The following is a 24,169-nucleotide window of genomic DNA, read 5'->3' as shown; positions in this document are numbered from 1 at the left end:
ACAATTGCAGGTTTGAGATGTATTTTGAGTCCACAAAAGGGAAATTCTTTTTCTTTTTTTTTGATTTTTAAAAAAATTTATTGAAACATAATTGACTGTACATATCCGTTGAGTACAGTGCTGAATATTAATCCCTGTCATACAGAGGTACGTGATGCACAAATCAGGATAATTAGTATATCCAACATTACCCAATGTAATCATTTTAAATTCCTTTAAAAATTCTATTAGAAGCACTTATCAAAGACTAATCCAACATGGTTAACACTTACATAGTGCTAAGCACACACAGAATTCTGTTCTGAGTACCTTATGTTCAATTCATCTGGTTCTTAAAATAAGCCTCTAAGGTAGGTACTAGCATCACCTCCACTTTACAGAAAAGGGAAGAGGAGTACAGAGAATTGAAACAGTCTTAGCCAAGATCACATAACTACTGAGGAGGGGGAGCTAGGATTAGAAGCTAGCCAGCCTATTTCGAGTCTGTGTTCTTAAACACTGTGCAAGACTGTTCCTATAACATGGGGGGTGAGGCATTGTCTCTTTAACCTTTACCCTCAAATTACTTTTCTATAAAACGGGCATAACAGCATTAGATTAAATGCCTGGCAACGGTAGGCCCTCCAGTTCCAATTCCTCTTCCAATAGCAGTTATTTTGATACTTTCTAAAATTAAAATGGATTGATTTGCCCTTCAAGTATGCTATTGTTGTACTATATTGTGATGCAGTTACCCAAGTTTTATCTGAACTCAATGACGTTTATTCTACTAACAATATTTAAGTCCCCACTTTTTGAGCTTCTTTTATGGAACAGCTTTTCCCATGCTATTGTCCTTATTCAGGGGCACATCTAAGATCGAGCATCTGTTCATACTTGAAGCATTGACATTCCCATGTGAACTAGTCTGCATCCATTCTGCTTGAAGCCCAGCGATAACATCTGGTGGATCCTTCGCAATGGCAATGTCAGTGTCTGTGAGTTTACAAGCCTCAAGGCCCCGCTCCGTCTCATGGGAAAGTACACCACCTGCAGTAGGCAGGCTCAGGTGGAGTAAGGATGCTGAAGATTTGTCAGAGGAGACTGCTTGTTCTGGGATTTTCTCTTCAATTGGACTGGATGTGTGAAAGGCACAGAGAAGAGGAAACAAAAACACCGCATGATTAGAAGCCTACTGAATGTAACTGCATAAAAGTCCCACAAAACCATTTCCTTTTCATTTTAGGAATGACATTTCAAAACAGCCTCACAGACTAAGAGTTGATTAAAGCATTTTCTTTAGACAAAAAAAATGCAAATATAGTTAGTACAATATGAATAGGAATTAAAACATCAAAGACTGGTAATTTATTAGATAAATAGGTGAGGCAATACATTGGATATTCTTTATTAGGAAATGTCAGGAGGAATGAGTTTATTTTCTCAAGCTGCATCTGAGCAATATTACCATAATCATGACTGAATACTTAACTTTATTCCAAAAATGACTCTTTTATAACATTGAGACAAACAGAAAATGTTAACCATAATCTAATAACTTAACACTCTGGTACATTTCCATATATATATGGAAGTAGAGATATATATATAGTTGGTCCTCATTATCATGGACTTCATTTTTGTGAATTCACTCACATGCTAAAATTTATTTGTAACCCTCAAATCAATACACATGAGGATTGTGCAATCATTTGCAGATCATGCAGAGTGACGAAAAATTTGAGTCACCTAGCACACATTCTGAGCTCAGTTTTTAAAAGGTGACACTCAGCCTTGTTTCAGCTCTCATATTGTAAACAAGCCTTTTCATGGTATACTTAGTACCATGTTTTTTGCATTTTTATGCTTTTTGTTGGTGATTTCGCTTTCTAAAGTGGTCCCCTACTATATGGCTGAAGTGCTGCGTAATGCCTTAAGTGCAAGAAATCTGATGCGTTTTACAGAAAAAATGTGTATTAGATAAGATTCATTCAGGCACGAGTTATAGTGTAGTTGGACATGAGTTCAATGTTAATAAATCAACAATATATATTAAATAAGATGTCTTTAAACAAAATGTTATGACAATAGTCTGGTAGAAACCTAAGTTTGTACTTCCTCCAGGAGCAATGGTTCAGTATTTGCTAATTCAGTGTTCACCATGACTTTACAGAACTAAAGCGAATAATGAGAATCAACTGCATATGCATCTCCACAGACACACCCACATCTATATCCAAATATACACAAATATATATTTTTTATACAAATAAATTTATACATATAATTTCATACACTGCTATTTTCGCTTTTCCAATTTTTCCTATTGTAAATTTTTTTCAAATAAACTTTATTTAGATTTAAAGATATATATCAGAGATAATAGAAAATTCTCACTCCTCACCCAATTTCTGCTGTTATCATCTCTTACTGCAGTGGTTTGTCAAACTAACAAACATACATTTGTTATATTACTATTAACTGAACTCCAGATTTCATTCGGATTTCACCAGTCTTTCCACTAAAATCCTTCTTCTGCTCCAGGATCCAGTCCCGGATACTGCTGCATTTAGTTGTCATGTTTCTTTTGTCCTTTTTCATCTGTGGCAGTTTCTTAGTCTTTCCTAGTTTCCCATACCTTTACAGTTTTGAGGAGTACTGGCCAGGTATTCTGTAGAATGTCCTTCAATTTGAGTTTCTCTGTTTTTCTCAGGACCAGACTGGGATTACTGGTGTTTGGGAAAAATATCACAGTGGTGCAGTGCCCTTCTCAACACATGATATCACCATGACTTATTACTGGAGATGTTAATCTTGATCATTTGGAAAAAGGGGCTGTCTCTCCAGGTTTCTCTACACTCCTACCATAGATTTTAATGACTGTACACCATTTAATCCAGTGGATGTATGCTAGCTCCATGGTTCTCAGATAGTGAAAATATTTCTGATGTTTTGTATTACAACCAAACAGATATTAGGGGTACCCATACACACAAAAAGAGTTGTTTCCATACCCTTGTACATTGCTGCTAGCAACTTGAGTGACCAAATTACAGTGGATGCGTAAATGATTAACAAAACCTTTCTCCTTTCTCCATGAGAATTTGACCTTCAGTTAATTTTCTACCTCATTTCCCCTGGAAATCTGAAAAGGTAGAATATCACTTTGCCACCATTGCTTATGGTAAAAGTATCCCTCACTGGTAAACTATACTTGAACTAGAAGAATTATAAATACATGTTGGGAACCCATAGCTTCAGGCTTCCTTGAGTGTGATGACTCTCTTAATGGGCCGTCTCTTGTGGGAACCTTGGAAGCTAAATCCATGGAGTTGTTGTTAAAAGCCTCTAACTTCCGTGGGAATAAGGCTTCGAAGCTAAGGAAGCTCCTGCACCTGGTCCTAGCTAAGTCTCATTTTCTTGCAACTGAGTTGTAACATGGGGGGTCAAAGACAATAGTTCTGTGGACAGAGTATACCCTGCTGGCAACTGTGATTTCTGTCTTATATACCTCTAAGTTCATCTTATGCCACAGGGCTTCTCTTTTACCCTAGCTGTGCTCTTAGTGCCCTGATACATCAAAGGCTTATGTTCATCACTATATTTATATTCAGAGAGTATACCTTCTGACTTAAAGCTGGAGTCCATGAAAACTTTACTAATTTTTAAGGGTTGGAATTAGGTATTCTACTACAGTTTAAAGAGCAAAAGTAGAATGAAAATGGAGAGAATGACGAACCACATAAGCCGTCACAATACCTGAACTTTCTGTCCTTTAAGGGTGGCACCACATTCTCTTCACAAGAATCCAAAGTTACACGGGTACACTGTTTTGCTACATTTTCTGAAAGATACAGAAGATCAGAGACAGACATATTACATGCACATGTGTGCACACATGCTCCATTTCATATGGTTACAAAGTCTAGGATTCCTTTTGACACTTTCATTATAATTTCAAAATAGTGCTCCATGGTAAAATGTGCTATAAAATTCAAAAAATGGGGGGGGGGTCACTTTAAAAATCTACTACTAATATGTGAGCATTTCAACTCTTTAGATCTAATCCATAACAATCCTTCAAGAAAAAACAGTCTGGAGAGTGGCATGTCCACTGTGGGCAGGATGACCAGACCATGGGAGGTTACTGGTATGGGTTGCAGGCACACCTGGCTTCAGGATAACCTGATGATGAGGACATGGAGAGTAAAGGCTGCAACACTTCTGGAGTGCAGAGACTTTTGTGTCTTTCAGTTAAACACGCTTTAGTCAATCAGCATTTAGTTGACTGAAATGATTTCATGTTTCAATCAGAAAGCTATCTGGCAATACCTATTGTTCCCTTTAACTTAAAAAACAGTATACCAACAAACTATCTAGAAATACAGAATATAGAATATATAGAGAAAAATACAGAATAAACTTCTAACAAGTGATGCTAACATTATACACAGCCAAGTATTACACTGGATTGAACCATATCAGATATTACCTCACTGAACAGGCACTAATACTTTTTAACACTGGAACTTTAGCTTCTGTTTATAGAACCAAAGTGGCAAATACTCTAAGAACAGCCAATATTGACTTTTTGAAAGACTCTTTTGATGATTAAACTAGTTTCCCTGAGTTGGAAAAAAGCTTTAAATATTTTTCCCCCCAGTAAAGTAGCAAGCTTGTGACGGTGCTTGGCAACTGTCCCAGTTTCAACTGAACTCTCATTTAAGATTCAGAAAAGAAATATAAAATATTGGATTATCACTCCAAGAAAAAAATCCTTACTCCTTAGAAAAAAATTTTAAGTCTACAGGCTCTGAATTCACATTAAAATATGCTTCCATCTAGTGAAGTGCAATTCTCTGGCAGTTCTTTCATTACTGCCTTCGTGACCAATTGCTGCCTTTGTGACCAATTGCTATTTTTAAAAAGTTCCAGCAGTGATACAGTTAGTATATAATTTTTAGATTGGTACTTAATAACTAACAATTATATGTGCTTAGTGACAATGTCATATATTAGAATTTGGTTTAGATATATAAAGATCTTTCATATATATTATATGAGTGATAGATTTGAGGTGGGGTAGAAATAAGGACTACTTGTGAGTTTTATCATTACTCTCTTGAATGTAAGATCACTAAAAAAAATAAGAAAATTATGACTTTTTGAGTATATTACTTGGCTACATGCCTAAAATAATAAAATTTGTACACATATATAGTAAGGACTAAAACTGGCTATTTGTTGTACATATTAAATTAGAAAATATTCATTACTCTTAGCATTCAAATAATTTAATCTGTCTGTAGTAACCCTTTTGTTTGCTATGAAACATAAACAAACCCTACACAATAGGTTGGACTTTGTATATTTGCCTTTAAATGTTTCTATAGGTTCCCTGCCCGCCGCGTTCTACCTATAATCTAAGTTATTAAATTTTTAGAACACACAGAGACTTTATGAAGACATATGCCAAAGAAAAAACATATAGGTAAAAATACAATGAAAAGATTTTAAGTCTCCTATTTATGATTTTCAAACTTTCCATTTAGAATCTTCGAGAAGAAAATTATAATACTGAAAGAATCAAAGTCGGCAGAAGATTAAAACAGTGTAACACACACCTTTATCTTCTAGCATGTGCACTGACTCTGCTGGAAGTTTGTGGAATGGGGTAGAAGCAAGCTGTGCAGCAAATGTAAAGTCTCCTGGGCTCTTAGGAGTGGGTGCCAGGGTTTTGTTGCAGCGAATACCCCATATGGTTGAATCATCTAGAAACTCTTCAGCATGAGGCACTTCCTACAACAGAGGATAAACTCACAAAAGCAGCAATCTCCGTGTTTTGTCCATGGAGTTTTATACATTAACACTTTAAGACTAAAAAAAATGAGGAATTAAAGAAGAAACAGATGTTAACCCCTGGCTAATGCACAGCCAAGGTCATCATGGTTCTGTTCTTTTCCCTAGAACTGGGATACTTCTTTTTTTTTTTTTTTTTCTTTTTGTGACCGGTAAGGGGATCGGAACTCTTGGCTTGGTGTCGCCCGCACCGCACTCAGCCAGTGAGCACACCGGCCATCCCCATACCCGCGGCCTCAGTGCTCCCAGCACCACACTCACCCGAGTGACCCACGGGTTCGGCCCAAGGGATACTTCATTTTTAACACACCACATTGGAGTCACACCACAAGGGTCACATTTTCGTTTTCAATTTTTACTCTTTTTAAATTTGAAAAAAGTCTAGATTTACAGAAGAATTATACAAATAGTACAAAATTCCTATATACCCTTTACTAACCTTCCTCTAATGTCAACATCTTATGAACCCCAGGACATTTGTAAAAACTAAACAGTACAATTAATTACATTTAGACTATTTGGATTCCACCATTTTCCCACTAATGTCCCCTTTCTGTTGCAGGATCCAATTCAGGATCCCATGCTGCATTTAGGTGTCATGTCTTCTTAGTCTCTTCTAATCTGTGATTGTCTATCGGTCTTTCCTAGTCTTTCTTGCACTGACACTTTTGAGTACCAGTCAGGAACTATGTACAATGTCCCTCTAATTTGGGCTTACTTGATATTTTTTCATAATTAGACTGAGGTTTATAGATATTTGAAAAAGTATCAATGGTAAAGTTCCCTTCTCATTATGTCATATTAGAGGATACATGCTATCAACACGACTTATTAACTGGTGAGGTTAACCCAATCACTTGGTTAAGATGTTTCCCCACTGTAAATTATTTTTCCCTTTCCATATTTTATTTGTTAGAAGCAAGTCACCAAGTCTACTGACACTCAGAGGGAGGTGAATTAAATTCCACCTCCTAGAGGAAGGAACATCAAAGAATTGGTGGATAAATGTTAAACCACCACAGTAATTAGGAAATAATTTTGGTGAAATAGGTGAAACAAGATACCTTGTTTCTTAAAATTTCACTCACTAACTCTAGTATTCATTTGTGGATCTTGCCTGCAACAGTTATTATTGTGGTGTTCTAGTGGTCATTTTCTAGAGTCCACTCGTCCTTTCTACATTACTTAGAATTCTTCTGTAAGAAGGTTTGTCCTTTCTCCCCCACTTATTTAGATCAATATGGATATTTGTTTTATATCTTGGGTTATAATCCAATACTACTTTATTCTACCTATTTGCTTGTTCAAATTGTTGCAGGTTTGGCCATTGGTTCATCATTCAGGTTGGTTCCCATGTTCTTTTGATATGCCCCATGTTTTCTTTCTTTTTTTCTGTTTTGTTTCTGTTTCTTTCTTTCTTTTTTTTTAAACACTCCCTTAATTTCCGGCACTACAAGATGCTCATCTCGTTTTTTTCCTGCCCCAGCCCTAGAATCTGGTATTTCTCCAAGAACACAAAGTTCAAGTTTTAGAATCTGTGCACAAAGATAGAAACTGCTGAATGAGAATCACACTTCGCAAACCCCTTCAAGTGGCCCATAAAGTGCCACACATGGTTTTAATATATATTTTACTGTTTACATAAATTCCACCATATCTCTTCTAACATTAGGAAAAACTGCCTGTTTGTTTCTTCAGGTGGAAACAGGAAAAAACATCAGTTTAGGGCCAGGATATATTGAAAATGCACTTTTTTTCAGTCAAAGCACATGTAATCGAATAGTTCAGTAAAATGCACCTTTGAAGTGATGCCACTGTATTTTAAATCCTGTCCCTTATTTGGGAAATTTTTAAGAAGGTCAAAGAGTTCATCAGAAGGATTAAAGTGCTGGGCAATAGTTTATTCAAAAGAATCCACTGTGGAGTTAAAGGCACAAGCCAGGGTTCAGTACAGCTTCTCAGCAGGGTGACTTAGTGATGACTACACCACTCTGGCACATCACAGCCAGATGGCCGGGCCAGGGTGATGGTACACTATGGGGTAACACCCAGGACTGGGATGGAAACTGAATGTTCGCTGGACACATGGCTGCTATGATAAAAGAATGTTGTGGGCCAGTGAACAGGTGAAACTTGTCTGCTGAGGTATTCTGATGAGGGATTATTCCAATTTAATTCAGATTTGTTGGGTTTTCTCACTAATATTCCACTATAGGCCTCACTTCCTAGGTCTAGGAAAAATATATATCCTTCAAGTGGTTCCACCTATCTAAAGGGAAGGTTCTCTGAGAGCAAGGATCATATCAAATTTGTTTTTATTTTGTATATCTATCACAGTGTCTGGCACATAACAGGCATTCAAATAATTGTTGAATAATATTTTAAAAGAAACACATTCTTCATATAACATATTTTTTAGCACAGTTTTATGTTCACTGTATCATTTTATTGCCATAACCATTTGGTTGTAGACCCATCGCACAGATAAAACAGAAATTCGCTTACATTTGGTTTTGAAGGAAATCTGCTCGTAGAGCGCTCTCCAAAGGTCCTGGCTCCTGTGGGTTTATTTTTAGGCTGTGGTAATCTAAAGAAAGATTTACAAAATTATAAATAGTAAAATATGTTTTTAAAAAACCGACCATTTAAGTGCTTTAAAATTATTATAAAAATTAATATTTATACAGATATTCTTTTCTTTTACATCAGTTCTAGCAACACTGAGTGCAAATCAAATTAACTTGACTATATAGACAAAGTTGATTAAGTGAGGATGGAAAATACAGACATTTCTGTTACAATAACTCTTTAAAGAGCAAAAGAATTAGGGCCATGGTCAGTAGGATATCATGGAGCATACAACATTTTATTTCTTGTTTTCAGTGCTCGGTCTGGCTAAGGCATTCCTCCTTGAGAGCTGGCCATGTCCTTTCTCCTTTCTACCTGTATACTAATTTCTTCCATACCACAACACCTTTAATTCACACTGACATCTCTTTCCATGGTTTTCCCTATTAACGGTGAAAATTCCTGGAGCTATTCCACTCTACACCCAGATATGGTTCTCTAATGCAATGTCCTTCAGCCTTAGAACATACTCTCTCTGCTGCATCACCAAATATAAGCCACTTTCTTTCCTACTTTCTCAGTCCTTCAAATATAAACAGAGCATGTATGGAAACCTGTTCGGGTGAATTCATTCATGTTGAATACAATTTCAGATCCATAGAATCCCTCAGTTCTCTGCAAATTTATAACCATACTGTTTTCCTTTTTCAACACATGCTTTTGCTATGGAAGGTCTGCTGTCTTGGAACTCCCACACAACACTGTAGATCTGGAGAAGTTTAGCAACACCCTCCTGGTCATGTGGTCAAAAGGCTCATTTGACCACTTGATTGGCAGTCCACTTTCTCTCCCCACACGCCCGAGTCCAGGGAGAACTCCTGCAGCATCCAATGGCACTGTGATGACATGTATCTCTCCCAGTGTTATTTTAACTAGAGGTTTTTTTTACCCATAATTTTCTTTGTTTCCATCTTCAAACACAGGAAAAGCGGATGACAGAGAAGAGATAATCTTATTGACTCCCCAAGCGCCAGAAGACCTTGCATTTTCTGCAACGGAATAAAAAATAGTATTTACTTATTGTAGTATCTTTTTTGGGGGGGTGGGGGGGTGGCTGGTTGGTATGGGGATCTGGACTCTTGACCTTGATGTTACCAACACCATGCTCTAACAAAGTGACCTAACTGACTAGCCCCCAAAACACTATCCTTTATACTAAACTTCAACTACAAATAAGAAAAAGGAATAACAGCTTACAGAAAATAACTAGTATCAGTTTTTCAATTACTAGGTAATAAGGTAAACCACGTTGCAGTAAGATTAAGTGACTTAATCATGGTCCCAGGGTCTAGCACTCAAACCTCAGGTCCTAAGTTCCTGCTACACACAAAGCACGGTGTTAATCATTCTCCTAAAACACTATTATTGTCACCTGACTCACTCAATAAAAGCTCTCAGTGGTTTTGTTTTCCATTTCCTTTAAGAGACAATTAACCTTTTGGCTTTATATTTAAAGTCCTCCTGAGTTTACTTATCCTTCTCATGATCTCTGGCTTCCAGCACGAACCCTGACTCTAAACAAATGTGTGCTAGCTGCTGGCCTCCAACACTCCACCCTGGCCATTCCTCTATAGGGAAAGGCTCAAGTCACACTTTGAGTACTCAGCCTTTCCTACCCATGGGGATTATGTCCTTTTTTAGCACTTACTATTATTTTTTAAAAAAACAAAACAAGTCTTTCACACACATTGAATATTCTGTCTAGACTATCATATTTTTATTTCATGTATTCCCCACCCTTATGTGACAAGCTAATCAAGGGCCACATCTTGTATAATCTTTGATATTTCCTCTGACAACCACCCACAGTGCTATGTAATTAGTAGCTTTTAAATAAATTGTTATTACTCTGAAACTGGGCTTCAAATGCATCTTCATTTTGATCTAAAGATGGCCATTCCTTTTTGTCATCAGAAATATCAGGAAGTGTAGGAGCCTGAAACATATTCATGATGAAACCTTAAAGAACAGAAAGAATAACTGTAAAGAGGTTACAAAAGAACTTTCGTTAATTTGCTGTCAGGAGCTACACACGCAAATAAAACACTTTACCTAATGCTTCTTTTGTGTGCACAGTGGGTGACGGCTGCACTTTGGATGGTGTTGTCTGAGCCATTCCCAGTGATGTGTCTGGAGTTGTGTGAAAAGAACTTGTGCTAGCAACCTTATGTATTTCACACCCTAGTAAAGAAATGGGGACAAAAGATAGGATCAGTAGGCAAAGCAGAATAATTTAAAAGGCATATGCTTTAAGTAACATAATTAAATGAGTTTATCATTGTCAGTAATCATCACGGACTTCAATTATCAGCACCACACTCTCCCGAGTGAGCCACGGGCCGGCCCCACGGACTTCAATTATTATAGTGATTTCATATATTTCATTTTTATCTTTACAATAGTCCTGTGAGATAGGTAAGGTGAGAATTACCCTTTTGTAGAAAAGAAAATGAAGGCTCAAAGAAATTAAGTGTTTGGTCTGAGATGTCACCAAATTAACAGCTTGGTCATTAATAGCACCCTTAGCTCCACTGCATCCCAGGTAGTACATGTTCATAGTCACACTGGAAATCTTAAGGGTGACTTCCCATCTCACTCAGCTGGAGTCAGACATGGTGTACAAGGCCCTGCACAGCCTGAACCCTGTTCTCTCAGGCCTCACCGTCCTTCCCCGCCGCTCACCCCGCTGCACTGGCCTCTCTGCTGTGTTTAGAACATAAAAGGGAAATTCCCACTTGAGGGCTCAGCACTTGCCGTTCCCTCTGCCTGAAACAGGTTCCCCAAGCTAGCTGCATGGTAGAGCTCTCTCCTTCAGGCCTTTACCCAAATATCACCTTCTCTGAACTTTCAACCCCCCACCCCAATAGTAACACTTGCTTTCTACCTCTACAAGGGTGGGGATTTTTGTCTTTTTTGTTCATGACTGCATCCGTAACTACCTAGAACAGTGTCTGGAATCTAGAGAGCCCTTAGTAAGTCTTGGGTTCAATGAATGAATCTCTGGCTTTTTGAACAGCCCTGCTCCCCACTAAACTGTCAGTAGAAAGGATGTCACAGTCACATAGAAAGGAAGAAGTCAATGCCCAATCTGTGTGTCTTATTTTCTTTATAAAACTTATCTTCTATGCAAATGCCTCTAACAAAGTAGTAGCAAATAATAGTGTAACACACCTAATTATACTTTAGATCAACTTTCCTACCTGATATACTAAACATGACTGTTGTTTTAGGTTAATGTGCTGAGAAATTTAATGGAAAAGTTTTCACAAATTAAGTTTTCAAAGGATTCTAAACTATTAAGATGTGACTAACAAGTGGATTTCTACCTTTATAATTGAAATGGTCCAGGGCTTAAATAACCCCTATATTCTAAGAATAGAAAAGCTAACACACAGGTACACTAAGGTCTAAAGCCCACATAAACCACAGCAACAAAACAGATCTCTGAGCAACCTGGAGGAATCTGGTAAACTGGTCAGAAGCAAATTTATTATAATTAAACATTACCTTCCTTTATCTCTGCTTCACTCTGTGGCTTGAATTCACATGTACTTTTATTCACACATCTGGAAAAGAAAACTCTTGATACACACTAAAGAATAAAGAACACTTGACATGTTAGAATTTTTAACTCTCAAGAAATAACAGTGAAAAATAAAAACCCCAAAACCAGTCAACAATTACAAGCCTGTTGTGAACTACTTAGGTCTAGAGTATAGTAAAAGAGATGTTTTCTTTTTTTCTTTCAGTTCCTTTTTAGGAAAAGAATTCTTACAGATAAAGGCCAGGTATTAAACATGTGTGTGATGCAGTGATCCTGTATTTTAGTATCATAATAACCATCCCTATACGTGGTAGGGCAGGATTATAGCTTCCCTAATTCGAATGACCCCACTTATTACAGAGTTAAAGGATTAAAATGCACTCCAGTGCTAAGAACCTAACCACAGCTACACAGAGTCAGGATATGGGAAAGCACTGGTGTTCTTCAACTGTGTGAGGCTCCTTTCTTGTGATGAGCCAGCAGCCATAGTGTAATATCCTCAACATTTTAAAAATAAGTTATCAAGAAAAAAAAAGGTAAAAAGTGCAAAGCACTTTTAATTTTACAAATTCCCATAAAAACATGAGTTAAAAGACAGCTGAAGTAACTAAAGATAAAAATTTAAATAAATCAATTGATGTGCCATTAATTATAATTTCTGAAATCTAGAAAAACATTGAAATTAAGGAAAAACCCTCCAGTGTACTATAAAGGTAGATTTTGGCACATAGAGCCAAGGTATTAATCCTAAAAAGCTCCCTGTAATCCCAAACAGGGATAACAGAAGGAATATGAGAATACAAGTCAAGTAACTACATACTAATAATCCCTGCAGGTAATCACTCAAAGCCAGTAAGCAAAGTCAATTGCAGTTTAACAGCTGCATATTCTTCAGTTACAAAGAGAGTGGTGAGTCTCGGGATATTGAAATTTTTTAATTCAAGTATAAAGTAAAACAAATATTCTATAAGAAGCACGGAATAAGTAAGTCTGAAAGATTTGGAGCCAATGTTTTGGTAATTTGCTTTTTCAACAACATACCTATCTAAAAATCATTTTTAAAAGTGGGAGTCATTCGTCTTTTACATACTGCTTTTGATAATGCAGAGCATATAAAAAAAGCTAAGAGATGTCATTCACATCACTTTCATCTCTAGGACTACCTCTGGCTTACCTGTCATCTTTTCTGGCCACTGTATACATGGAGTTTGTCACTGGCTGGGCTGTCAAAGGAACTGGAGGAGCTATGCTCTGGCCGATAGCTGGGGACTCCAAAGCAGTAGTAATAGCATTTGTCATAAGGGGAGCAATGGTAGGTGCCGCTCTGAAGTTCTCCCCCATGTTCTTTGAGGTCTGCTGATCCATGGCTGGAAGACACGGAACTCTCAATTCCTCCTGGGAGCCTACACTTGGCCCCATACATGCTGAATTAACCTTTCATGTTAAGCAAACAAAAAAACAAAAACAAAACCATGAAGTCCAGGATATTACTAATCAGGCACTACAGCTTTTCAAAGCATGGCATCTGTCTTCAGTAGATTCCTTTCCCCTTGAAGGATCCCCTTAACTCTTGAGGCATCCTGAAATGAACAAAACAAATAACAAAAAGACCACTCTACACTTTTTGTAGCTTCTTAACCACAGACACAACTGGCAGCTCATATTTTTAGGTACTAAAATAACCAGTCAGTATGGTTGTACCCATATTTAAGTATTGTTTTATTCTCTCTACTTAATTTTAGGAAAAGACCAACAAATCAATATTATCAAATGCTCATAATGGTGTTCCTTCCATTAAAATACCCTTGGTAGCCATTTTATTTTTAATAAATAGGAAACATTAATATACACTACAGTAATAACTGCCACTAAAGCATGGCTCATAATGGGAAGGACAACAAACTCTTAACTTACAATCTTTGCTTTGCTACTCACATCTAAGACTGTAATGGTATACTTTAATGTTACAAAGTTAAAAGATAGAAGGGTTAATTCCTCACCATATAAAAATATTCTTACAAATTATTAAGAAAACACCAAACATCTAAGGCAAGAATAGTTATTTTACAGACAAATGGAAAAATATAAAAAGTCCATCCTAACAAGTTATCAAAAAATATAACTTAAAATGACCTATACCATTTTCTCACCTACCAAATTAGTAAAGATTAAAAATAATCAAAATATTCAATTATGAAAAAATATTTTGAACAAGAATAATCAGAGACTTTTTCTACCAGATATCAAAACGTACAAGAAAGCTGTAGTAAATACACAATATGGAATAATCAAGAAGAGACCTATTAAAAAAAAAAAGAGAGACCTATCGACCAAAACAAAGATAAAGATATTTTAGAATGGATCTTACATACATATAAACTTAGTATGTGGTAAAGATATTTTATTTTGTTTTTTAAATTTTATTGGTTATGAGTAGTCATGGAGTACAAAGCTGACTGTCATTTGTGCCCAAGATGTGATGGCCAGATCAATACTATCAGCATGCCCATTACCACAAATTGCAATTATCCCGTGTTCCCCATCAAATTAATCCCCGACCTCCCCCCCTCCCCCCTCTCCCACAACACTCAGAAAAGGTATTTTACTTTTTTGGGGGGGTAGCTGGTCAGTATGGGGATCCAAACCCATGACCTTGGTATTACAAGGCGGTGCTCTAACCAACTGAGCTAACTGGCCAGCTGTAGAAAGGATATTTTAAATCCATGGGGAAAGGCTGAGCTGGTAAGTAAATGATTTAGGAACAACTGGCAATTAATTTGAAAAATATAGCCTTATTCTACCCATACACAGAAATAAGTTCCATAAAGGGAGGCTTCTGGTTAAAGACAGTGGCTTAAACGTGTGCTTTATCATCGACTCCATCCTAAAACCTCACCAAAACGAAAGTAAAGGAATTCTAACACCCACAGTACTCATTGGAGGAGCTAGGGGTTGTGTGTCCCTGATTTCCAAAGAAGTTCAGAAATCTATAACACTAGACACACCCCAGAAAGAAGTGAATGGGAAGCTAAAAATAGGAATGTGGTCAAACTAAGGCTGTTTAAAAAGCAGATCCTGATACACATTCTTACAGATGCATGAAGGGAGTGATTTCCCATGCCCTGACTGGCAGCAAACTGGAGGGTTCCTTTCTGCAGAAACAATAAAAAGGACTTTGGACTAGGGCTGAGGGTGGTGGCAATAGATACTACACCAGAAACATAAGGACTGAGTCAATCTACTTACTAAACAGTGGAATCTTTAGCCCCTTTTCTTGGCTCCACAAATGCTAGCAGCCCAGGTTTATACCCACAAATCAAAAGATTCTGCTCTCAGGAATCTATCTGCTCAAGAAAACAGACATCTCCCACTTAAGCTGACGAGCCAATAAGACCCATTCACACACCAATGACTTACAATTAGCCTTTTCAGGCTTGCTTTTGGATGAGTACACATTAGAGATTATCAGATATTTATGATAAGCTTTCAATGTAAGGATAAAAGACCAAAACAAATGACATACATCAACAGGAAGTCAAGGATCCAGAGACAGGAAAAAAAACTCATTTATCCTCAGACTAAGAAGATATTACACTCACGAAAAAAGAATAGGAAGCTACGAAAATGAGCACTCATAATACGAAAAAGCAACTTGATCCTAAAATGACATCAGAAATAAAAGAATTTAATAAGAGGGTCATGAAAACTTAAGGAAATCTCCCAGAAAATTAGGAAGAAAGAAATGTCAAAAATAGAAAAAAAAGGTGAAGAAAGTTAAGAAAATTAGATGATCAGTCCAGGATAGCTTAATGGAAAATGTGTATTGGAAAAAATTATTAAAAAAAAAAAAAAAAAATCAAGAAAGTTTTCCAGATCTGCAAGACTACAACGTTCAAGTACAAAGTGTAATGGATGAAAAGATAAATATCAAACGTATCTTTATTATGTCATAACACTGGGGGAAAAGATGATCCTACACACCTCCAGAGAACAACAGAGGTCACATTCAAAGAACCAAGAATCAGAATGACTCTGGCTGTCTGGACAACAATAGTGGAAGCCAAAAGACTATGGAGGAGTGCCTTAACAAAGTTCTGATTGAATATTTTTCCCTCTTAGAACACTGTGCCCAGGCAAATTATCAACCAAATATGAGGACAGAATAAAAATGCTTTTAGACATGCAAGAGATCTCAAAAAATTAGCTCCTCAAACATGCTTTTTAATAAAGCTACTAGAGACTATGTGCCTTCAAATTGGGAACATTAAGAAGAAATGATATGAGAACCAGGGATATACCACAGGAGGAGCCAGGGGAGGACAGCTGCTCAGAAGCTGGCTTGGAGAAGGAAATCAGAAGGCTCTGGGAGGTGTGTGCCAAAAAAAGTGAAGCTAAGAGTGTCTCTGATGCTTTTGAATGTAACAAATGGATATTTTCAGTTTCTTCAGAGAGTTTGGGGGGTAAATGACAGAGAAGTACCAAGGAAATAAAGAAAAAAAAACCCAAGGAGACAATTATTTTAACATTTTTTTATAACTATCCAGGGAAAACAAATTAAATAAGAAAAGAAATCCAAATATATAACAAAAAAATTAAACAACCCAATAGAAAAATGGACAAATCCATCAAAGTCAATTTAAAGAAAAAAGGACAAATAGCCATTAAATGTATCCAAAAAAAAGTCCAAATCCACCTGTAATTAAAAAAAACCACACCAGGTGGTTAAAAATATTTAGTATAGCTAATGTAAGCTGCATATATGCAAGAAATGGGTACCTTTATACACTATTAATGTGAGTGTACAATGGTAAATTTTAAGAGGGCAGATTGATAGTATTTTAGGTGCATAAACTTCAAAGGCAGCAATTCTAATTCTATCTTTTCTAGAAAAAATAATCTCATATGTAGGAGTGCAAGAATGCTCAATGCAGCATGATTTTTAACAGTTTCTACAGGACACAGGCCTTTCTCTACTGTATGAAAGAAGACTGATGCAAGTAGAATGAATTAGATTTCTATGCAATTACAGTGAAAGATCTGTAAGATGTGTTAGGGAGAAAAAGCAGAAAATAAGTCTTATTTATGCAGAAACTTCAATTGTATTCATATTTATTGTGTTCATTCACACAAAGGTCTGGGAAAATACAAACTACAGCAGTTAGCAAAGAAAAGCATTTGTTTAATATGCTTGTATATATATATATGTACACATACATATATACATATATACATACATGTCTTGCATTCAATTGTTTTAAACCAACATATAGTCATGTATTTTTATAATTTTCAAAATATGTAAGGAAATAAGGCGTTTTATCTTCATGTTGTCCTATGTCATAGAGAGACATATACTATGTGAAAGATTAAGCAACCATTATGTAGCTTGAATTAATTTATTCCCAATCTCCTCCATTTGTTAATAATTTTAAGGAACTATTTGTGACTCTAGCACACTCACCACCTCTCTCCTCTTCCAACATAAAATAATGGCAAACAGAAAATAAATCTATTGACAAATTAATGAAAGTACTACATGCAAATTCTCATTATATAATACAGTCATTGTGCAAAAACCAGAGAAAGGACTATATATACTAATACATGAATATAAACATGTAGACACACACATATATGAAGCATATGTAAAACTACCCATTCTGTTCTACAACATCCTTTTCTCATTCTACATTTTTAACATCTTTCTGTGTCAAATTATTTTAAAATTTGAAAGTTACTAGCTAAATTAACATCAGAATTAACCCTAGAACTAGGGCATAGAAAGGAACAAATCAACACTGTGATTACTGTTGCTGGGCATGGGACCATTCAGTGAAGAGCATGTACATACCTCAGACCTTTCATGGAAAGCAAGCAGATTCTCATGGGATGTCTCCACCACTTGATGCAACTTCTTATGAAGTTCATCCATTTTCTGTTTTAATAGTTGTTCTTCAAAAGCATTTGCTTCTTTTCTTTTCATGTAATGTCTGTCTTCATTTACTATTGTAAAGGTAAGAAAAAGGTTTGCATGCAAAGCTTAAATTCAGGCCATCGGAAGAATACATGCAAAATGAATAAAAGTTTGTAATTTAGGATGGCAATTTTTTTTTATTAGTCTCTTCCATGTTTATTAGGTTTTAGAACTGAAATTTGTATTACCTTTTAATTATAATTCTGACCTGCCCTCAGTATGGTTACTATTAGGTTCAGGGCATGTAAATTAGCAAAAAAAAAAATTACATGTTGATCAATAATATTTGATAATGGCACATTATAATATTAAACACTTGTAAAACAATCACAACTGTACAAATTATTTGAAAATGATTTTTCATTTCAGTTTTTAAAAGATATCAATTTCTAGGTATTTTTTAAGAAAAAATAAAATGAAATACACTAAAGGGTCAGGCCATCAAGCACACTGTAGTCAATGTCACTTCTAATAAGTGGTTAACATGCCATACCATAGACAAATCCAAGGGTCTGGCTTGAGACTTGAGGTCATGGCATTTGAAAGAAAAATGCATCTATGCCTGGTACAAAATAGGTCCTCCATGAATATCAACTGATCATTCTTTCTGTTGGTGACCAAATATGAAAAATAAATAAAAAAGAAAGGCCCTTGGGATGGCTATGGTATGTATACCTCTTTAGATGGTATAAAAGCCCTGAGCGGAACAAAGGTTCATTTTCCTCTCTAAAGTCCATGTTGTTACAGCAAAGCCAAGTGCAAATATTGGTGTCAAGGCACAAGGTTTTCCCTGTGAGGAACAAAACTTGATCCACTATATAACCATAAATAACATGGCACTTTGATCAGAGGACGCCTTCTGAATAATTTATTTGTAGTAGGTACAGATCTTAGAAAGTCTCTTCTGAACTTCAGTTACTAACTTAATCATTTCACAATACAAATAACTGACCTGGAGGCTTAGAGTTACTATATATAGACGTTCAAATCCATACAGATAATATTGAAAACTTTAAAAATATCTATTTCACTAAAGGTAAGGTAACACTGGTGTGGACATATACTTTTGTGCTCTTTCAACTATGAGCTTTGCTGTCAAGACATCGATTTAGTCCTTGGACAAATGTGGCTGTTACAATAGGGTTCAACAAAGATTCCTAGGCTTCTGATAGAATGATCTGGAGACTTTTTGCAGAGTCTTTCAGCAGTCAATTATTTCATCAAAAATGTAATTACTCAGAGATGAGGATTATTTTAAGTGACAAGAATAACTCAAAGTGTAAGACTGCAAGTACCCCATTGCTCATGCTTTCTCCGTTGATTATATTTCTGGGCTCTCAGTTCTTCAAAAGAAAATTCTGATTCTCCACGAATAAGCTTCTCCTTGCAATACATAACAACCTGCTGAACATCAGCTTTGGCTGCCAGAGATGACTGCGTAGAATATTCTGATTTAGAAATCATGACAACCCGTTTTTCCCTACAATGGAGAAAAATACATTATTTACAACAGTGTACTGAAGTGAATCTTGAAGGGAACAAAATAATAGATTAATGCACTGATTGTACTTGCATATTTGACTCTTTATCACAAGCTGAAGATATCATTCCAGAACGTTTTGAGCCCTAAAAGACAGAAAACAAGCATGAGCATTCACATATCTGAAAAGAAACCATGCAAATTACTTCACAAAACAGTATGAAAACATTTAAGAGGAAGGGGTGCAATCTCAAGTAGGTTAATTTATGTTCTTTGAAATTGTGGTTAATATCTGATGCTTTAGCTTGCATCATTGACCTTATGACAAGAATTGCAACTTAATCCAATAAGAAAGTGATTTTTAAAAAGTTCTACTCAGTGGTAGAGAAAGGCAATGATTAATTCCCCTTCAATTCATAGTCTAGAAGCTGGGCTACAGTGCCTAAGTGTCATAGGAATAATATTTCAAATAGCTACATTAAAAAAAAAAAAATTACTAAAATTTTCTTCAGGTACTATTCTGCTCTCAGGAGATCCAAATGCTAGCATCCATTCAATAAACAAATGTTTATTGAAACCATGAGCAGCCCCCTCTGTCCCAGCAGAAGACAGGAGCATGCCCAGGGAACTAGGCAAGAGCTGTAGGCAGCATCCCATGCCTCACAGAGGCGGGAGCATGCCCAGTGTCCTAGGCAGGAGCTGTGAGCAGTACCCGCTGCCTGGCAGGAAGCAGCAGCACACCTGGGGACCTAGGCAGGAGACATGGGCAGCACCCCCCACCAGGCAGAATGTAGGAGAACGCCAAAAACACCACTTCCATGTGAGTGGTCCACTACAGCCACTGCAAGGGAGGCTCATTGCTACAGGAGCAGCCACAGCCATCATGCAGGTGGCCTGCCACCCACTCAACTGCACTGACACAAGGAGAGTCATCAGTGGAAACTGAAAAAAGAAAAAATCTCTCTCCTCAATGAACGCTCTAGAGTAACAGAAGTTAGCAGCTACTCTACCAGATGACTAGATGTCAATGTAGAGATACTAGAAATATGAAAATCCAAGAAAATATGACATCACCAAAGGAATAGAGTAATTCTCCAGTACCAGATCTCATAGCACAAGAAACTCTTAAAATGACTGAAAAGGAATTTGAAGCAATAATCTTAAGGAAACTCAATGAGATATGAGATGACTCAGTTAGACAACATAATAAAATGAGAAAAAATATCCAGGATGTGAAGGAGGAAATTTACAAAGAGATTAAAAAAGAATGTGGAAGAACTCCTGGAACTGAAGGATTCATTCAATGAAATAAAAAACACAACCAAGAGCTTAAGCAGCAGGTAAGTGCAAACAGAAGAAGAAAGAATTTCTGATCTCAAAGATAGTCTTTTCAAAATAATCCAGGTGGACAAATAAAAGGAGAAAGTAAAAAAATGAAAAAAATCTACGAGAGGTAACAGGTAACCTTAAGCACAAAAACATCTGAATCATGGGTGTTCCAGAGGGGAGGAGAAAAGAAAACTATTGAAAACCTATTCAACGAAACAATAACAGAAAACTTCCCAGGTATAGGAAGAGACATGAACCTTTGGATTCAGGAGGCTCAAACATGCCCAAACAGATTTAACCCAAAAAGATCCTCTCTGAGAAACATTATAGTCAAACTGGAAAAGCTCAAAGACAAAGAGAGAATACTAAAAGCAGCAAGAGAAAAGCATCAAATCACCTATAAGGGAGCCCCCATCAGACTAACAGCAGACTTCTCAGCAGAAACTCTGCATGCCAAAGAAAATCGGATGATATATTCAAAATACTAAAAGAAAAAAACTGCCAGCCAAAAATACTATACCCAGTAAGGCTATTCTTCAGAAATGAGAGAGAAGTAGAGTATTTCTCAGACAAACAAAAACTGTGGGAGTTCACCACCACATACCAGTCCTGCAAGAAATCCTCAAGAGACTCCTGCATCTGGAATCCAAAAAATGATAATCATTACCACAAATACATAAAAAAGAACAAAACCCACTGGTAGAACAAAAATGCAAATGAAAAGAGAAAGAAACTAAATCTTAAGACCTCAAAAAACCAACAAACATCAAAGACAAATAAAAGGGGAAGAAAGGAACAAAATATATTTAAAACATTTAAACAAAAATCTGTGAAATGCTACAATAAGACAATAGCTTTCAATAACAACACTAAATGTAAACGGATTAAATTCCATACTCAAAAGACACAGACTGACTGATTGGATTAAAAAGCTAGACCCAGTTATTGGCTGTCTTCAAATGACTCACCACACCTGTAAAGACACACACAGGCTAATAGTGAAGACGTGAAGAGATGGAAAAAGATAAACCACATAAAAGGAAACCAAAAATGAGCAGAGGTAGCTATTTTTATATCAGATAAAATAGAGTTTAAACCAAAAACCATAAAAAGAGACAAAGAAAACTACTGAATAATGATAAAGGGATCTATCCAGCAAGAAGACATAACAATCACAAATATACATGCACCCAGCACCAGAACACCCAGATATATAAAGCAAACACTACTAGGCCTAAAGAAAGAAATAGAATCCAATATGATAATATTAGGGGACCTGAACACCCTGCTCTCAGCACTAGACAGATCATCTAGGCAACAAATCAACAGAGAAATACAGGATTTAAACTACACTTTAGACCAATTGGACCTGGCAGGTATCTACAGAACATTGCATCCAACAACTGCAGTATTTACATTCTTCTCATCAGCACATGGAACATTCTCAAGGATAGACCAAATGTTAGGTCACAAATCAAGTCTCAACAAATTTTAAAAAATGAAATCATTTCAAGTATCTTTTCAGACCATAACAGATTAAAACTAGAAATCAATAACAAGCAAAACTCCGGAAACTATACAAATACATGGAAATTAAACAACAGGCTCCTGAATGACCTATGGGTCCAAGAAGAAATTAAACAGGAAATCAAAAAATTTCTTGAAACTAATCAAAATAAAGATACATCATACCCAAACCCGTGGGATACATCAAAAGCAGTACTAAGATGGAAGTTTACTGCAATAAACACTTACATCAAAAGAATAGAAAGATTTCAAATAAACAACCTAAAGCTACACCTTAAAGAACTAGAAAAACAAGAACAATCCAATCCCAAAATTAGTAGATAGAAAGAAATAATTAAGATCAGAGCAGGTCCCTGCTGGTGGCCAGCAATGGAGCCAGGCTAATGCCCTCCCAGGGGTCCTGAGATACAGGGGCAGTGGGCCTCAGCCCCTCCCCTACACATCCAGGCCAGCAACGGAGCCAGCCTAATGACCAGGGGTCCTGAGACAGAGACCATGGAGCTTAACCATCCTCCCCCCATGCATATCTAGGCCAGCAATGGAACCAGCGGATGCCTGGGATCATGAGACACAGGCCAGGCCAATCCCACCCTTGCCTCCAACAAGATCCTAGAATATACTTAGTAACCATGTGTGTTTCTTTGGGGTGTGTGACTTATCTGCTCATGTCCTTCACCAAATTTCTGCTTAGATTTTTCTAATTCATTTTTAAGAGTTCTTTTTGAAATAAGGATGTTAAACTTTGAGTGCATTAAAAAAAAAAAAAAAAAAAAAGAGTAGAATAATGGTTACCAGAGGCTGGGAGGGGTGATGGCAAGATTAGGAGTGAACTAATGGGGACAAAACTATGCTATATACCCTAAGTGAATCACTGTGCAGGATATCCATGTATTGAAACCACACACGGTACCCCACAAGAATAAATATAATTAAAATTGAATTAAAAAAAATATCAGAGCAGAACCCAAAAAACAATATAAAAAAGATCAATGAAAGAAAATGCTGGTTTCCTGAGAATATAAACAAAACAGACCATTAGCTAGGCTAACTAAAAAAAGAAGAGAGAAGACCCAAATAACAAAAATCAGAAATGAAAAAGGAGACATTACAACCAATATCACAGAAATACAAAGAATCATTAGAGACTATTATAAACAACTATATGCAACAAATTTGAAAACCTGAAGGAAATGGATAAATTTTTGGACACATAAAACCTACCAAGATTGAACCAAGAAGACACAGAAAACCTGAAGAGACCAATAACAATCAACAAGATTCAAGCGGTAATCAGCAGTCTCCCAACAAAGAAAAGCCCAGGACCAGATGGCTTTACTGCAGAATTCTACTAAACTTTCAAAGAGGAATTAATATCAATTCTATTTAAACTATTACAAAAAATTCAGACAGAGGCCACATTTCCAAACTCATTCTATGAGGCCAGCATCACCTTGACACCAAAACTAGACAAGGATGAAACAAAACAAGAAAACTACCAGTCAATATCTCTGATGAACATACATGCAAAAATCCTCAAAAAAATATTAGCAAACAGAATACAGCAACACATCAAAAAAATTATACACCATAATCAAATGGGATTAATCCTAGGGATGCAAGTATGGTTCAACATACTCAAGCAATAAACGTGATACACCACAACAACAAAATCAAGGACAAAAACCATGATTATCTCAATAGATGCAGAAAAAGCATTTGACAAAATTCAACATCACTTCATAATAAACATTCTCAGCAAATTAGGTATAGAAGGAAAGTATCTCAACACAATAAAAGTCATTTATGACAAACCCACTGCCAATATCACCCTGAACAGGGACAAAATATG

General features: G+C 36.4%; 1 protein-coding gene across 1 annotated transcript in view; it reads right to left on the bottom strand.

Annotated features, from left to right (window-relative positions):
• The window catches only part of BUB1 (BUB1 mitotic checkpoint serine/threonine kinase), a 52,452-nt gene that overhangs the window by 21,181 nt on the left and 7,102 nt on the right, over positions 1 to 24,169 (bottom strand). Inside the window, exons 6-18 of the mRNA XM_063078746.1 lie at positions 19,558 to 19,610; positions 19,280 to 19,464; positions 17,862 to 18,013; positions 13,185 to 13,444; positions 11,974 to 12,032; positions 10,519 to 10,647; positions 10,315 to 10,425; positions 9,356 to 9,455; positions 8,344 to 8,425; positions 8,061 to 8,063; positions 5,604 to 5,778; positions 3,739 to 3,823; positions 877 to 1,115 (exon numbers count right to left, since the gene is read on the bottom strand). Coding sequence (XP_062934816.1) covers positions 877 to 1,115; positions 3,739 to 3,823; positions 5,604 to 5,778; positions 8,061 to 8,063; positions 8,344 to 8,425; positions 9,356 to 9,455; positions 10,315 to 10,425; positions 10,519 to 10,647; positions 11,974 to 12,032; positions 13,185 to 13,444; positions 17,862 to 18,013; positions 19,280 to 19,464; positions 19,558 to 19,610 — 1,633 coding nt within the window. The remainder of the gene's footprint in view (positions 1 to 876; positions 1,116 to 3,738; positions 3,824 to 5,603; positions 5,779 to 8,060; positions 8,064 to 8,343; positions 8,426 to 9,355; positions 9,456 to 10,314; positions 10,426 to 10,518; positions 10,648 to 11,973; positions 12,033 to 13,184; positions 13,445 to 17,861; positions 18,014 to 19,279; positions 19,465 to 19,557; positions 19,611 to 24,169) is intronic.

Source organism: Cynocephalus volans, chromosome 14, assembly GCF_027409185.1.
Source record: "Cynocephalus volans isolate mCynVol1 chromosome 14, mCynVol1.pri, whole genome shotgun sequence".
Lineage (NCBI taxonomy): Eukaryota > Metazoa > Chordata > Mammalia > Dermoptera > Cynocephalidae > Cynocephalus > Cynocephalus volans.
This window is presented reverse-complemented; position numbering and strand designations above follow the sequence as displayed.